This window comes from Syngnathus acus, chromosome 8 (assembly GCF_901709675.1).
Source record: "Syngnathus acus chromosome 8, fSynAcu1.2, whole genome shotgun sequence".
NCBI lineage: Eukaryota > Metazoa > Chordata > Actinopteri > Syngnathiformes > Syngnathidae > Syngnathus > Syngnathus acus.
Genome location: NC_051093.1, coordinates 8,937,160 through 8,954,021, shown reverse-complemented (window position 1 = coordinate 8,954,021; position 16,862 = coordinate 8,937,160). Strand labels below are relative to the sequence as shown.

Here is a 16,862-nt window from a genome sequence, read left to right as displayed (position 1 = left end):
GGAAAAATAGATGTCGTTCAACATGTTTATTGAAATGCTGACAAACAGGTGTTGGTTCAGACAAACATGGTGACATCCACGACAGAACAGACCCCAGGCTAGAGAGGTAAAGATTGTCCCACTCACACTGTTTGGCACTAACTTGTAACTACTATTCAAAACTATATGGCACATCTCATATTTCATCACTTTGTTCTAAGCCAAATACATGGAGAAAAAAAAAAAATTTTTAGCATCTGGGTAAAGAAGCATCACGATACAACATCGCAACGTATATCGAAAACATTTTCATCTGCACTACTGGACCAATGCAACTGCGGATATGTCAATAGTGTTAGTAGTGATTGAAGGACAAGTTTTCCAGTTTTATTTCCGCCCTGAGTATTGACACATGTGAACCAAATACCTTTTGGACTGCGGGATTCAACTTGAGATACTATCAACGAACGTCCTTAAGCAAGGCACTTCACACATTCAGCTGCTCCAACAGATCCATTCAGTGAGTGAAATACTGTACGTAATGAGATGGGTAAACATTTGAATGCAATTTGGAGGAAGACCATCGAATTTGTTGCATGATGTATACAGGTTTTAGATGTAAACACGCCTTGTTTTGATTCTCAGGAACACTGAGCAGAAATGGGAGAATTGTGAAAGTATATATAGTAGAAAATGGTTGGGCATTTATTCATTATCCCTGATATCCAGCTTAAGTTTAAAAAAAAAAAAAAACTGGAACAAAGAGCGCGTAGCAGTACATGGATCTTAATGTTGGATCACAGGATATTGAATAAAATGCTCAAATGACTTTCCATACATTAAAGCTATGCAGAAACTTGAAAGGCAAAAGGAGCTAACAAGGCAAATCAATTACAAACCTCACCAAATAGAACCGAAAATCCAGTCGAGAAGCATAAGTGCATCATTTAAAAAAAAATTATAATAATAACACATTGATGATGTTACCGGTGCAGGATATCACCATTCGTACAGGAAATACTTTTTGTCTGGGCGAGCATGAGGCTCCAGCTGTGCTTCAATTAAACATGCATTCCAAAATACAAGATCAACTCCAAAAATGGAAGAGGACATCTGGGGCAGAACATGAGCTTGCGTAAACCGATGATCCCAGCACTGTTGGAACAGTGGATAGTAAGAAACTCGTTCATCAAGGGGCTAAGTGTTCAGTCACAATACTGCAAACAACACTGCTAATCCATTTTTGTAGTAGTCTGAGCATTTGAAAACAAAAGGAATGTCTGAACACCATCAACTTATTTTCACTCAAGCCCCGCTTTCTGCAAATGACTCCAAGTCTGATGACTTGACCTAAAACACTAAAAAAAAAAAAAAAACACTGACCAAAGTCAGCAAGAATGGGCGCCAGCTCACACAAATGGATGGATGGAGTTATTCAATTGCCTCTGGTAAAATCTAAAAGCACTTTCTAAGAATGATCAACTACTCATATAAACTTTAAATTCTGGCTTGTGGTTCATGGGTTTATATATATATTTTTTTAAATAATAGTCAACTGCACCTGTCCTGTATTTAAACCGAAGCTCATTCCCAAAAAAAGGAGATCATATTTTGCTATCCACACCACTATCTTAATTAATACTAGGGATGTCCCGTTCAGCATTTTAGGCCTCTAACCCCGGATTCGATCTTTTAACCTCAAATCCGATCCGATATTTTGCCTTTAGTTTTGAAATTTATAAAACTGAAATCTATTTTGAGCAAGTAATTCAACTTTTTATAGCACTGCAATTTCATCAATAAGCATTACAATAAATTCGACCAACCTTTCTGTGATCTTCTTCGCCCTCTTATTGGAGTATTGGGTTCTCCTCACAACGTCCAGCATTTGTTGCTTTAGCAACTTTTCCATCTGCTGCTTTGCTTTAGCAACCTTTCCATCTGCAGCTTTGCAAAACGCTTCATACACATTGTCATGTTTTGCCCTAGATGACGAATCCAGTTTGTGGTGTAGCTCTGCTGCTACCTGCTCTTGAAATTACCATGTTGCAAACATTGCAAGTAGTTTTAGGACAGTCTTCACTCTCGAATATTTCCACACTTTTGACATGTTTGCTTTGCACCGCCACGGAAGTTTGAATTGCGCAGCTACCGTCAACCGGTACTTTACGGCAGTTGTCGTAAAGAACGGCAAGACTAGCTAGCTAATGTAGCTATGCTACGATCACCGGAAATCAGGAAGAGATTGGGACATCCCTAAAAAATACAAATGAATTAATAATACTATCATCCGTGTCTCTTGAGCCGATATGTTATGACTCCGTAAACTACATTTGAAAGTCATCCCAAGTAAGTCCAGCATGTCGAACTTTGAGTTAGAAAAATGTGAGCTAAATACTGCCACAGCCAATTCAGTTTTGCTCTCAGATTTAAATGCAAATACACACGATTCGGCGACCCTAGTCTGCACACACACGAGTCTCCACCATAAGTCGGTGCTTAAGTTAACTTTTAAATAGACGTTGAGAATATTTACAAAACAGGATGTCACCACGCTTTCATACCCGAAATGCAAATGTTTACCTGATTCCTTCGCGTATGGAGAAATAGATTGAAAAATTCAAATTGAGATGGGTTTGTTGGCATCTTTGTCTTGTCTTTCAATGCTAACTAATGGGGCAGAATTTGGGTTCAACTGGGCCCTACTCATCACTTGCATCTTCCTGTAGTTCCAGTGCGGGTAGTGGAGAAGCAGCACAGCAAGAATCCTCCTCCGTCCTCGGTCACTCTGTAAAGCACTTTGTGACGAGCCTGTTTCCTCAACATCCTCCCCGTAGGACACTTTTCACGCCAGGGAGGAGAAAATAAATCTACATATAAATCGAACACAGGGAGGCTGAGTATGGTTTCCTTGTTGATTGCTGAGAGAGTTTCCAGGAAGACGCACAAGGATGATTGTGGCTGTCACACAAAATGCATTCTGGGATTGCTGATAGGCCATAAATTCCAAAACAGAGGTTGCTCTTTTCGCTCTGTCATCCTCCTTTTTCTTCTTCCACATTGTCAGGTTCCGTCTGCTTGCCGCCGCTGTGAGTGATCGTCTGAACTACAGTGCGTCCGTGTGAAGGCAGAGAGCCGCGTCCTCCCTTTATGGTCAGGAAGCGGAGCTGCGAGCGAGCAGGCTAGGTGGGGTTTGGGGGCTTGAGAGCATCCACTTGGATCTCCAGGTCTGCAATCTGTGGAAACAAAATCATATGAGTTGAAGCTCTAAAACTCAAACAACCCACAGATTGCCACTTAAGTTGCCGCCTGACTTGATGTGAACAAACCCGCTGAATATTTGTAGGAACGAATTATTGGGATTATTATAGAAGACTACTTTTTACTTGAATCATATATTATTCTGAAGTAACAGTACTCGTACTTCAGTAACTGGCACAACACAAAGGAGAGTTCGGGCCGAGATTCAAACCCAGAACCCCGAATTTGTGAAAGCCCCCCTGCCCAAAACAATGCAGTTGTCACAACTCAGCGGTTTAACACGCTTGGCTTGTTTTGAAAGCAATGTGCGCACATTATTGTGAGTATGCCGGGACAAATTCACATCCCTGTTTTTAGTTGATAAAAAAGAATCAGACAGGAAAAAGCATTTAACTTGCGACTTGTCAACCATTTCAGGTGGCCACAGCCAACCAGAAATGAATGAATGAATTTATACCAGAGACGTGATTGCTGCATGTCTTCAAAGTGTCATTAATCTCAATAGTTAAAAAAAAAAAAAAAAAATATCAATGAACTTTCTTCACCTTTTCCTGCAAGTTGTCCGCCTCCTCTTTGTGTGACGCCTCACTGTCTTCCTCCTCTTGACGGTGCGCTGCCTCCTTTTTCAGGTACTCAATCTCCCTACAAGGCACGCACAAAGACACATGCATCAACGAGATATTGTCTTGGCATTTGGTAAGCACGTCTGTTTTGTGTTTACTCCCGTACGTACTTCTGCTGATACTCTTTGATCATTCGCTTGGCTTTGCTGTACTTCCGCTCTAAGGTTTGGTACTGTGCCTGGGTTTCCTTCAAGTGTTCATCCACTGCCTAAAAAATAAACATACACTTTGGAAATTAGTAACAGCTGACAGCGGAGGGGGGGTGGCAAAACTGTAACCAATATTTAAAAATTATTATTTAATTTGTCACCAATTTTCCTCCAAATTATTTTTATATTTTTTGGAATATATTTTGTATTTGTATTATTTTGTTATTTGTTTCTAAGGGTCGTATCATTTTTTTGTTTGTTTCAAATAATTCTATTGAACCATATCCCAAAAGCAATGTCTGGTTTTAATTGGCTACTTTTCATTATTATTATTATTTTTTATTTATAGCTACTTTTGTCAGATTCAATTTATTTATATGACCACTGCGGGGAGTTTTCTTTCATTAAGAAGGCCACAAACAATTTTAATGGTAGTCATTCCTGATTGAATTACCTTACACAGCGACTGGGCTTCCATCCAGTAACCCTCCAGTTTCTCCATCCTCTCTTTACTGTCCCGGATGCTTTGTTCCAGCTGAGCACGCTCCATTCGCCAACGCAATTTATCCTGCTCTGCGTGAGCCAACTGCGGGGGAAGTTTATCAAAAGCTGAGCCAGCAAATGAAGCTGCACGTATTGGTGGACATGACGGCAGTGCAACAAATTGCAACATGGCTACTTTTTTTTAATGTTAAGAATTTTGATCAGCTCTCACCTTCCTCTTCAGCAACTGGATCTCAGCTTGGGTTACTGCGTGTTTGATTTGAAGCTGCAAATAAATGGAGAGGGTAGAATACAAGTGTTAAACATACCGGTCATTTATAATAAGATTTAGTTTAGAAAAAGACAAAATACTGTCATTTGTCTAAACTGTCCTTTTTTCACTATATGAACATTTCATCATTTCTGTTCATCTGGTATTGTTCTGACCTGATACTTGAAGTAGATCTTAGTCTCATTCATCCTGGTTATTGAATTCTCAAGGCACTGAATCGATTGCAACTGGCCTCTCATTTGACCTCTCATCCAGACTCAAGTTAATCTTCCTTTTCAATTTGTAGTCCAGTTTTGATAGATTTCGCAGGTAATATTCATCTTCCATATTTGTCTTTCATTCGGAACAACATTCTAGAGTGCACTGACTTCATTTCCCTCACTAGATGAATCAAAGTAAGAAGATGATGCTCCACTGAGGGACGAAGGACGGGAAGGCAGTTGAAAGATTCAAGACAGAAAAGGTATTTTTTTAGTGTTTTATGTGCGCTAAGAAAAAGACTAAAATAGTAATAATTGAAGAGAGAACAGAAAATAAATAACGTCATCCTCTTATCTGTACTTTTATGCAATCAGCAAAATTAAATAGGAAACAAATATTAAATAGTGCATATGAACACATTGGACAGTGACCATTTGCCTTTTTTGTTGTAGTAGTTCAATTCTACCCGTAGATGGTGCTAATGTTATTTCTACTTTTTTGAGAAGGAGCGCCTGTCAGGAAATACGCAGATTCAGTCATTTCCACAATAAAATGGGGGGAAAAAATCCATTTAAATCACAGAGCTGAGAGCTAAAATCGAAAAGAATTTTATTTGCTCGCTTTTATATTTCATGATGCAAGTGAGACTATCTCCTGCCTTTCCTGCTTCTCTTGCGTGCACATCTCCGGTTGTGTCTCAACATGTTGGGGATCACTGAGGTCTATTGAAAAAGGAGGTTCTCCAATTTAGCTTGCGATATTTGTTATTCTTAAAGAGCAGACAGATCATTTGAAAATTCTCTCAATATTGTGGATTTTCACCTATGTGTGGAAAGCTTCCTCCACTATTAGCAGTTACGTTTGTCATAAATAACGCTAAGGATCCAAAGACACAAAATGATCATACCTCCTTGAATTTGTGGGTCAACTTTTCAGGGTCCAGCTCGACGGGAGACAATGAGTCTTGGTGTTCGGCCAAGTCGAAAACCTCGATGGAATTGGGAAACATGGGACTCATCTCCTCATCCTCATCTGTGGCATATTCACCTGTCTAGAAGACATCAACAAAGGTTACAAAGTCATTCCGTTCTCTGACCACAAGGTGGAAATGATGGACTATGTTTAAGAATATTGAACCACTGAATGGTTTCCATTTACTCTTACCTCCTCATCATCGTCCATGTATTGCTTGTATCGTTGTTCCATCATCTCTCGCTGCCATTTCTCCTGTTCCAGAGTTTGTTGGATCAGCTGAGCCACTTCGCTCTGCTCCCCCGGCTTCTCCCGACCAATCACAAATCTGGGAATGATATGTTTTTTAAGATTACCTTATGAGCTCACAAATTACAAAACACCAAAAAAAAAAAAAGCATACTTGACGGTGCCTGATGTGTTGCGTAGGACAGACGCAGCAAAGCTCTGAGTTACACCAACCAGGCTGGTCCCGTCAACCTCGACGATCAAATCGTTCACTTGGATTCTATAATTCAAATCAAGGGAGATCACGTATGAAAAAAGAAAGAAAGCATTACATTCCTAGCATTTGTCGATAAAACATGGTCTAAAAATCTATATAGGCTGCATTAGATAAGATGTGCCGATAAGTGAAGGGGAATGCGGTGTTCATCTCATCCTCAGCCATCTAAAACTTAATTATGGCAATAGAAGTGAACGTTGAGAAAGTTAGTTGACAAAGCAGCAACCCTGATAACAGCCCGGCAGCAAATATTGGGTGACATTTCGAGGAACTCAAAAGGGTTAAGAAACCTTTTCGAGGAAACACAATTAAGCTTTTAGCCTCTGGTGAGACGAGCAAAAAATACAAGCATGTCCTTTTCCCTTCTCCTCCTAAATGAATTTGCCTATTAGTAGCAGAAACTAAGAGTGGGAACTAAAATGGCACACCAAATATCAATATAGTTGAAGCGAGCCTTTACCTGCCATCTCGCTGTGCAGCTCCACCCTCAGTGACCGTCTTGACGAAGATGCCCAGTTTCTCCAGACCCATATCAGCTCCTGCACCCATTCCTATGATACTGATTCCCAGACCGTCACTGTCTGAAAAACACACAAGCACAACAACACTGTGTCAATATGACAGCATGTAATTGTGCATATGTGATTCCGTAAAAAAGGTGTCAAAAAAGCTGAGGTGCTAAAATTAATCGATTAATCGACAACAAATCAAGCGAATAATTTGTTAAAAAAAAATAATCAAGCAAGATACATTTTTTAAGACACTTTAATAGAAATAAAATTGTGTCCGATTATTCGATTAAAATAATTGATAGAGTACTCGATTCTATGAATATTTAATGACAGCCCTAAAACAGTATATCATATATATATATATTGTCCTCATCCACCTGTGTGGGGGGTGGTTGCTAGTTCAATTCCATTAGCCCCAGGATTACACTCCAAATTAGGCTAATCTCCACTGATTTTAATCTCTTAATGGGATAACAGAGTTGTTAGCCAACAGATGTATACATGTATGTCCACTAACGGCAACACTTTGGCAGTTACTGAGATCTTGGGCCACACGCATAAAAGAAAGATGATACTATATAATTGACACAGCCAGAAGTATTAATTCAACATTGCTGTTATACTTTGTAGAATTGCATTTCATCGTAATTTGAAAGCGGTTCCTAATCTTTCGCAAGTGGTCACAATGTTGTGGCTGGTCGTGCGTGTGCGTGTTTAAGTACGCAAGAGGCTTGTCTGAGTGACGTGTATGTTTATGTCTGTGCGTGCATTTGTGTTCACCTTTCTCCAGCTCAACGGGAAACAGATCCAGCTTCTCAACTCTCTTCTCCAGCTCGTACTCGGCCGACGCCGCCATTGGGTCCACATCATCGTTACGTCGATCATAGTCTTCATTACAGTAGGTGGTGAATACCTACACAAGGAATCATGCATCCATTTATTTCTCTCCTGCTTTTCTTGTCCCGACATGCCTATCAGAACTGACTTGAAGCGAGAAGCTTTGACTGGTGAGAGAACTCACAAAAGAAATGTCAATAAAACGTTGACGTTTATATGCGTCAATGGTAGTGAACGAGTTAAAGACAGAAATATTTTGAGGAGTTGATAAATGTGGAAAATGAAAGAGAAAGTACGACAGGGGAAGTGGAAACTCCATGGTGCCACTTTTTGAGAACAAGCATGGTGTGCAATTGATGAATCATGAAAACCTCAGAAAAAAGTAGTGAGGCCAGGTTAGGGTAAGAAGTGGAGCAAGGGGAAAGTTTCGTGCCAACAAAAACCACAAAATGGCACATTTACACTTACAATGGTGATGGGGAAGTGCAGGGAAGTTCAGAATGAACTGCATCGTGTTGTTGCAAATTTAGAAAAACCTAGACTCAATTCGCACGTACGTATCTTTTTAAAATGTTGGCCTGAATCAAAAAATCACATTTTTTAGTGAAGGAAAAGCAGTCTCTCATTGTGCGCTATGAAAAAAAAAAACATTTTTATCAGTCAATGAATAACCCGATCTTCCGAAGGTCAGAGTCTCCAAACAGAATGTTAATATCGCCGTGGCATGTTGGAGCAAGAAACGGAGGGATATAAAAGCCTCCCACTCGTGCTAGATGTGACGCAAACTGTCACAGGATCACAAAGAAGAACCCAAGTGAGAGCGAGCACACATGACCAGACATGACAGGAATTCAGGTTGAACAATGAATAACAAAAAGAACCGATACCAGTCAAAAGCACACCAGGTCAACTTCAAAACAGACGGAGGCGCAAAAAGGAAGGTCATATCGAATATGACCTCAAATAAATATGAACTACACCCTTCCCCCTTCTCTCGAAAAGGCCAGAAGCATCTGTCTCCCCGCCGATGACCACCTCTATGATCACATGACTCCGTTTCCGTGGCAACCTCAGACTTGCCTGGCGCGATTTTGGCAATAGCGCTCTGTCTGATAGATATGCTAATATGTTTGTGACAAACACAGCCACGGCTATTATATTATAATATGTGGGATATATATAATTCATGATCTTTTATGTGATACACACGCAGTACACACTCACACATACCGACGACGCAAATAGGGTTCGAGAGTAGGATTGTTGAACTGCTTCCTGTTGTCACATTTCCTTCCTGTTGAGTAACTTTATAGCCGTGTGTGTGTGTGTGAGTGTGCATAATAGGCTTCAACGTGCGCCCTCCCAGATACAGTCATGAAGTCAGAGACTTTCCATGGTGACAGAAATGTCAACAAAGCAAAACACATACACAAAAAGAACAACACGACGACAAATGATGTATGTCCACTATAGCAAGATAACAAATATGAAAATATTTATATAGAATATCCTAACCCTAACTTGTCATGACAAGTATTGTCAATAAGGCCCGACCATTTACCAGATTAACCGTTTGATTAACATCATTTAAAACAATGTACTGTATGTGTATAGTATTATGAATCAAATAATTTGGTGGGGTAGCTTTAGAATTTGAACACTTTTTAGATCTTGTGTGGACACACACGTCTGTGTGTGTTCTTCGATTAAAAACAAACACACCCAGCCACATTCCAACTGCTTTTCTCACACTCACAGGGGTAACTTTGTTCACTATTCAGCGCACGTAAACACAAGCGTGAGGCGACGAGCAGGAAAGCTTTACGCTTTCAGGGGAATGGCGCAGCCGCCTATTTTCTGCCCCATTGTGATTTTAGCTTGTGCTAATCGCTCAAAGGCAAATAACACTTTGCTTTTTTTTTTGGGCCAGAAAGGAAAATGTGTGATGTTTTGGATTGGTAAATTTGGAAGTATAATTTAACGCCTTTTAATAACACTGGCAAAAGAACAAGTGCCGAGAGGCTAAAACTTATTAATAGATGAACTTTGAATGCTTCACTCATAGAGGAAAATAAAGTGAATAAGCCAAAACCTGCATCATTGTCATCGAATACTTTGTCATATTTTCAATTTAAAAAAAAAAAAAAAGAATGATTGAGCCGAGCAAGTGGGTGTTTTTTAATTACTGCAGCAACAATGCTAATTAATTTAGCCTCTCTATGGTGGTTCCCATTATATGTTAGCATTAAGATAGCAGAATTCCGTTCCCTTAGATATTTTATAAATATAAATAAACAATGTTTAAATCTCTTATGTCAGTATTATAATAAACGTATTTGAAGAACTGTGAAAGTTAGAGAATTTGTTTCGACAAAGACCATGCAAGAAGCTGCGAGCAAAGGAAATGGAAACCTCCATTCTTATTTTTCTTTAGATGTGATATACCTGCGACTCATTTGACTTACTTAGGCATGCTCAATTAGCAATACAATTGTTATCTGCACAAATACTGTATACAGTCTGAAAAAAGGAGATGGTGAGGGAAAAAAAAAAGCTCAAAAGGACAACCACATAATAACATGTCTCCCAACCTGTCATTATATTATCATAGCAGCCATATTGTCTGTTCCACTTACATATGTCCCTGCAGCTTTCGGCCGCCTACATTGTAACCGCAGCTTCCTCGAGATGCAAAGATGCAGTCAAGTGGTCACTGGTTAGAAGTTTCTACGTCTAACAAATAAAAATAATACCTTCTTGACATCATTTAAAAGCACATGCGTCACTTTTTTCCCTTTGATCGTCAACCTCCTGAAATGGGATGAATGAGGACATGCATGGCGCAGCAACTGCTAGTGATCCATCAAAACATTTTGCACTCTATAGACATTTTCAAGGAGGAAGTATAACGTCTCGGTTCAAAACTCACCTTAATGGGCTCAGTGCTGAATCGTATCTTTCTGTTGGCTGCGATGGGTTCCTCCTCCTCCTCAGGAAGACCCTCGATTTCCGTGCAGCTGCTTTCTGGATGGTACTCTTCCTCGTCTTCGTCATCATCATCATCATCGTCCAGCTGGCTTCCCCCAGAGTCATCCTCGCCGAGGCCGCTGTACGCGCTCACGTCCACCAGATCCCCCTCGGAGTAATCCTCCTTCCTCGAGCCGTCGTCGTCGTCGTTCTCCTCCTCGGCTTGTGTGACTTGAAAAGTCGGTGGCTCTTTTTCTCCATTTTCCAGTGAAGCGTGGACATCGGCTTGAACCAATCTGGCCCCGGCATCGATATCCCCTCGACAACAATCCTGTTCGGCGGCGGTTAGAGGCTCCTGACCAGCTAAGGTACTAGAGTCTTCTGTCAATTCCAACTGAGACTCCAACTCTGGTTTAGCCTCCGCTGAAATGTCATCAGAGTTGGAGTGCTGATCTCCTGAATGTCTAAATCTCTCCTCCTCGCTGATGTTGCACTGCGGGAGCGAATCTGTCTCGTCAACCTCTGCCGCCTGGTTGCTGACAGTTCCTGTTGTCACCTCCTCTAAGTCCTCCTGACTTGCAGGAGGCGCTTTCATCTGAGACAGAGAGACAAATGATCTAATCATTTCACATTGTGCTTGACACCATATCAAAAGATGTCAACACGCTAACCCAGGCTGCGGAGGAACGACAAGAGTGAAAGTAATTGTAAATCCTGAAGCGCAGTTGGCTTTAAAGTCAGCACTTGAAAACAAATCTTCTTACCTGACTCCGAGCAGGCCCTGATTTGGCTGGAATTGTTGGCTTTGGTCCTGGGGCAGGTCTCGACCGACGGTTGGGGAGGTAGAGATTGTTTTGGGTATCAGCCTTCTCAAACACAGCACTGAGTTGGCTGACGGTGGGGCTGACGGCTTCAGCGGGCCCCGAAACAGCTGCAGCGGCAGGAACGGGAACGGGAGCAGAAGCGGGAATGGGGGGGTCGTCTAAGCGATCCAAAGCCTCAGTCGAGCCATTGAAGCGTGCCACCACATCCAGGCGGCTATCCTGGAAACCAGAAGCTCGCTCCTTCTTCAGTAAAATCCTGTTGGTAGCAGCTTGTTTCTCCTAAAGGAAACCAAATCATTTCATGTTCATCTTATTTCATTTGATCCTGTTCATGGCACACATTGGTGCAGTTAGCTGGCGGTTTGCGCCATTGTGGGCGTGAACACAGTCAACTTGGTTGACAGCCAATCAAAGGGGCGTGTCTCACATGTTAAATAGCGCCATTTCTGACCTGCAGCGTCCGTTGTTCAAACATCCTCCTGGTTTCCTGGAGTTTGGACAATCCTGAGGAGGAGCGCGCACCTTCTCCATCCGTTTTGGTGTCAAAACGATTGACCCTCTCCGAAACGGTGCCCCCGAGTTTGAGCAGCGCGCTGTGGTCGACGTTCTCGTTGAGGCTCGATGCCCTTGGCAGCGACAGTTTGACCGCTTGCTCGTTTCCTGCCGATGACAAGACTGTGAAAGCTTGTTCGGCTAAAAAAAATATATGTATTGTTGTTATCATTTACCAATCACTTTGGCACCATCTTCCTCATCTCCTGGCGACTGCATCTGCATGAACATATTCTTGATGCGGTGGACATTTGATCCATATCTACGACCCCTCCCGTTGGGCCGAGGTAAAGGCGCGGGCTTGGAGGCGGGGTCGTAGCCTCCATTGAGGTGATCCGTAGCTTTCTTTAGCGCCGCCAGACCTGCCTCGTATGCATTTCGATGAGGTGAGGCGCTCCTCATGTTGGAGCCCCCCCCACTGTTTCCGGCGGAGGCCCCGTTGTCCGCCTTGTCTGAGGCAGGTTCTGTCTTCATCATGTTTGAGAATTAAATGTCCCCCAGTGAACAGCAGGTTAATGGGGATGACGGTGGCAGCATGTCTGTAGAACATGAGCTGTGAGACAAGAGCAGAAGATATACTTGAAATTAAGCTGCTAGTTGATAGCTATTCCATAAATGTGTGTTATCATCATTATATTATTGCAGATTTCATTGTTTTTAATTTTTTTTTTCACCACCATTAAATAGGTTATATTTTCAATGGCTTTGGTTTTTATGATCAGGATTTTCTTCCTGGATGGTCCCATTACAGTTTTTGTACACAATTAAAACTAACTGAGTATTTTGATTGTTCATAAGAATGCAAATTGCTGCTCAATGTTATCCCTTTAAATTTTGCCGACTAACTCAGAAATGATGTCAACCAAATCGTGAACAAATCCTACCGCTGTCAAAAGTAATAAATTGATGATGTCATCGAAACATCAAAGCAAATAAAGGCTTTATTTAAAAGTGTGTAACATAGGATTAGGTGAAAAACAACATTGGGTGAAAAGAATAGAAGAGGTATCCTCTAAACATTTGAATTTTTTTAGGTTTGATTGTACAGCTAAAATCAGCAAGCATTCATACAGTGAAAAAAAAACTTCAGTAGTTGTGTTTCCAATTGGTTGAGCTATAAAAAAATCCATATGGCAACAGACTATCATTCAAAATTAAGGGTTTAATTGATGTAAAAACCATGAAAGATTATTTCCAATAAGACTGACAGGCAATACCACAACAAAAGCCGAAATGATTAAAATTCAGTGATTAAATACAGCAAATACTTGGGTCATAAACGACATAAAACATGGGATCATATGTTTTCCCCACAGTAGTAATTATCTTTATTTTTACCCTAACTGAGTCATTTTCTACATCTGGAGAACATTCCCTTTAAAGGAGACATTGTGATTTTTGCCCCCAATTTAAACGACTTCCCAGTTGTCTTGACAGGCTTTTGGGCACATCAAAAAAAAAGTTACACTCCATTATTTGGAATCCTGGAACTTATTCTGATTCGAGAGGGTGATCCTGTTTCATGAAAATAAGCATGAAGCCCCAAGTAGTAGGCTACTGCTTTCATTCCCATGACAACCAGGAGAAGAGCTCAGGAATTTAAAGAGGCGGAGTTACTTCCACTTTCAGATGAGCGTGCAAAACAAAACAAAAAAAAGGGTGCACCTATGAGGACAATAAAAAGAGCGCACTTGATTGTCTACATCTAGTTCTTCCGTCCATTTTCTGTACTGCTTGTCCTTATTAGGGTCACGGGTCAGCTGGAGCCAAGCCCAGCTGACTGTGCAAGAAGTGTGGTACAATCTGGACGGGTTGCCAGCTAATCGCTACACGTCAGACACTTGCGTGTGGTCCATGCATTGTCAAATATGCATCGTAAAATATGCCCCAACCTCACAGAAGCTAATGCTGATAGCTAGCGCTAAACATTACGCAATCCACAGCGGCTAGCTTAGAGACATTTTCCGAAAAAGGCACACTGAATTCGTCCTTTATTATGCCAAGGATTGTGAAAAAGTTGATAGAAAAGCGATACGGATATTTCCAGTGTCTTAACATCTGGGGAAATAAATATGCAAAATCCGATATTTAAAACTTGCCACAGTCAAGAGAGTCAAGGCCAAAGTGAAGAAATGTGCGCCATTGTTTGCAGCAAGCTGATATTAGATAAGGAAACAAAAATCACTTTGAAAGTGATCTGACAAAATTCAAACTCATGGAGGCTTACAACCTGGAGGCTAGAAATATTCCCACAAACACGTTGCAATCAAAGCACATCTTGTGATCATGTCTTGGCAAAACAGTAGCTTCTCATACAGGGATCATGTGAACTTTACTGGGCCAATGTGGAACAGCCGCACACACAGGAAAGAGCTGGCGTCAGCCAAGACGAGATTTTCTGCGTCATTCATCAGTCCAAGAACAACCGCTTTTTACTTTGAGCTCACTTTCTGTCGACATCAAGACAGAACCGTCCAGTATAGTTCACGTATTTGTCGCGCTATTAAGAATACAAATATGGACCAATGATTCATCTACATGTCATTCTATTACACAATTTTGTACTGAAAGTGCCAGTCCACTTCTCCATAATAATTTCAATCTATCATGAGTGAATTCCCCACACCGTTCAAAAAACAAAACTTTAAAGTTGGATTCCTCTGCACCCCAAAAAAATTAGAATTGACACGAATATTAAATGGAATTAATTTTTGGTCATTTTGTTTGGGTTTTCATAGTAATGAATTTTTATTTATTTTGACCGATAAACTAACGTTTTTACTTCAGCAATGTTTTTTTATTTATTAATTTGACTAAAAGCAAAACATGATTAATAAAAATTTGAATAAAAGGTACATGTATAGCATTTTACAATTAATAAAGTATAAAACACCCAAACAATAATAATAAAATCCAAAGCATAAAGCAAACAAGGAACTAAGATAGCTTATCCGTTCAGTATTGTGTTCCGCGCGCGTTGGGTAAGTACAAAATAGTGTTGGCTCGTGAGTGAACGATTCGATCAAAGGAAGGACTTTCTTCAGTGAACGGGAGTGAACGAATCACTTCCTAAAGTGATTCGTTCTTTTTTTCAGTTCATATGACTTCAACCAGTAGGTGTCGGTAATGCGCATTGAAGCTGGTGCCGCCTCGCCGTAAAACAGAACGAAGAAGAAATTGACGTAACTTCCCGTTCACGAACGAGTCGCTAATTGCATTTCCGGTTCGCCAACTAAACTGTTCTGTGCGTGAACTGCCTTCCTTCCCCCCGTGCATCAACGGATCAGTCAGTCAACGTGTTGCGTCTCCCTCCTGGCATGAACTATGTAAGCCAGAATGTCGAATTACGATTCGCCAAGGACAGAAAGAAAGAACCACTCACTGAAACACCACTTCTTTTATGAACGTTTTCTCCAAGCTAACGGCTAATTTTATTGCATGAAGGGATGCGCCGTTATGCAAAAACGCGGAGATTATGCTTCTCTTTGGGTAATCTTGATTTTACAACACTTATAGTAGTTTTTAAATAACGTGTATGCATATATATATACGCCTAAATAATGTTATCCAATATATCTACTGCAATTTCACATTAGATTGCTGGTTTGAATTTTACTATTATTATTATTATTTAATAAACATTCATAATGAAACTTGTCTGGTGTTTTATTCCTTGTTTTTATATTCGCCAATTAAAAAAAATCTGACATTTGGTTAACTGCTTTATATGACATATTGTCGTGTATGTGTTTTACATTGTTATGTGAGTTGGTGTCTCCCAAAATAACAAATGTCGGCATAAAGGATTTTTTTTTCAACCTTTTATTCAAACACAAACACATTCGGTATAATAACACCATCAACTACAATCCAACAAATAGAAAATTAAAACATCAATGTCGGCTGGCATAGCAGCAACGCTGTCTGTCACTCACTCGTGAATCTTCGCGAACGAACCTGAAAATGGCGAATGACGTCATAGGCGGACACTGTATTTTTCATAGTGTCCGAATGACGTCACAAATCAAACAGCCAATCAGAAAGTGGGGGTGAGGGCGGGTGAGGCACTTTTCACTTAATCCAGGGGTGTCAACCTCCAGTCCTCGAGGGGCCGCGTTCCAATATGTTTTCCAAGTGACCCTCGTTAAACACACCTGCGTGAAAAGTTTTAGCTTCTTTCGCGTTCTGCAGGAGCTAAAAGTTTTCACGCAGGTGCACTTAACGAGCGAATCACACGGACACTCCATTAGGTACACCGCCATTTTCAAGTGTAACTAATAACAGGCCACTTTATTAGGGAAATATCATGGTCAAAGGTCACAGGTGTCAAGCTCTAGGCCTCAGGGCTGCGTTCCAATATGTTTTCCAAGTTACCCTCGTTAAGTGCACCTGCGTGAAAAGATTTTGGTCATTTTCACGGTCAGCAAGAGCTAAAAGTTTTCACGCAGGTGCACTTAACGAGCGAATCACACGGACACTCCATTAGGTACACCGCCATTTTCAAGTGTAACTAATAACAGGCCACTTTATTAGGGAAATATCATGGTCAAAGGTCACAGGTGTCAAGCTCTGGTCCTCGGGGCCGCGTTCCAATATGTTTTTCAAGTTACCCTCGTTAAGTGCACCTGCGTGAAAAGTTTTAGCTTCTTTCACGTTCCGCAGGAGCTAAAAGTTTTCACGCAGGTGCACTTAACGAGGGAATCAC

The 16,862-nt window shown here is 40.9% G+C and overlaps 1 protein-coding gene and 2 long non-coding RNA genes across 5 annotated transcripts; 2 read left to right on the top strand and 1 right to left on the bottom strand.

The window, feature by feature from the left end:
• Positions 1–11: 11 nt before the first annotated feature.
• Positions 12–12,658, bottom strand: LOC119125394 (neurabin-2-like). Of its 2 annotated transcripts, XM_037255862.1 has the most exons (14): positions 12,334–12,658; positions 12,057–12,265; positions 11,546–11,884; positions 10,744–11,376; positions 7,758–7,890; positions 6,926–7,046; positions 6,364–6,468; positions 6,153–6,288; positions 5,896–6,039; positions 4,728–4,781; positions 4,467–4,598; positions 3,974–4,071; positions 3,786–3,882; positions 12–3,215 (listed from the first exon to the last, which is right to left on the bottom strand). In XM_037255862.1, exons 1-14 carry the CDS (start codon positions 12,632–12,634, stop codon positions 3,162–3,164), a joined length of 2,556 nt encoding a protein of 851 aa, XP_037111757.1. In that variant the 5' UTR covers positions 12,635–12,658; the 3' UTR covers positions 12–3,161. The 2 variants fall into 2 exon arrangements, with proteins under 2 accessions (XP_037111757.1, XP_037111758.1); XM_037255863.1 differs by lacking the exons at positions 12–3,215; positions 3,786–3,882; positions 3,974–4,071; positions 4,467–4,598; positions 4,728–4,781 and adding an exon at positions 5,282–5,710.
• On the top strand, positions 3,817–6,297 carry LOC119125539. The gene is made up of 4 exons (XR_005098480.1): positions 3,817–3,936; positions 5,173–5,250; positions 5,925–6,058; positions 6,225–6,297. It is a non-coding gene; the product is annotated as an uncharacterized LOC119125539 (long non-coding RNA).
• Positions 7,771–15,269, top strand: LOC119125538. 2 transcript variants are annotated; one of them, XR_005098479.1, is made up of 3 exons: positions 7,771–7,875; positions 9,159–12,810; positions 12,845–15,269. It is a non-coding gene; the product is annotated as an uncharacterized LOC119125538 (long non-coding RNA). The 2 variants fall into 2 exon arrangements; XR_005098478.1 differs by having other exon boundaries at positions 9,159–10,956; positions 11,050–12,857.
• The last annotated feature ends 1,593 nt before the right edge of the window (positions 15,270–16,862 follow it).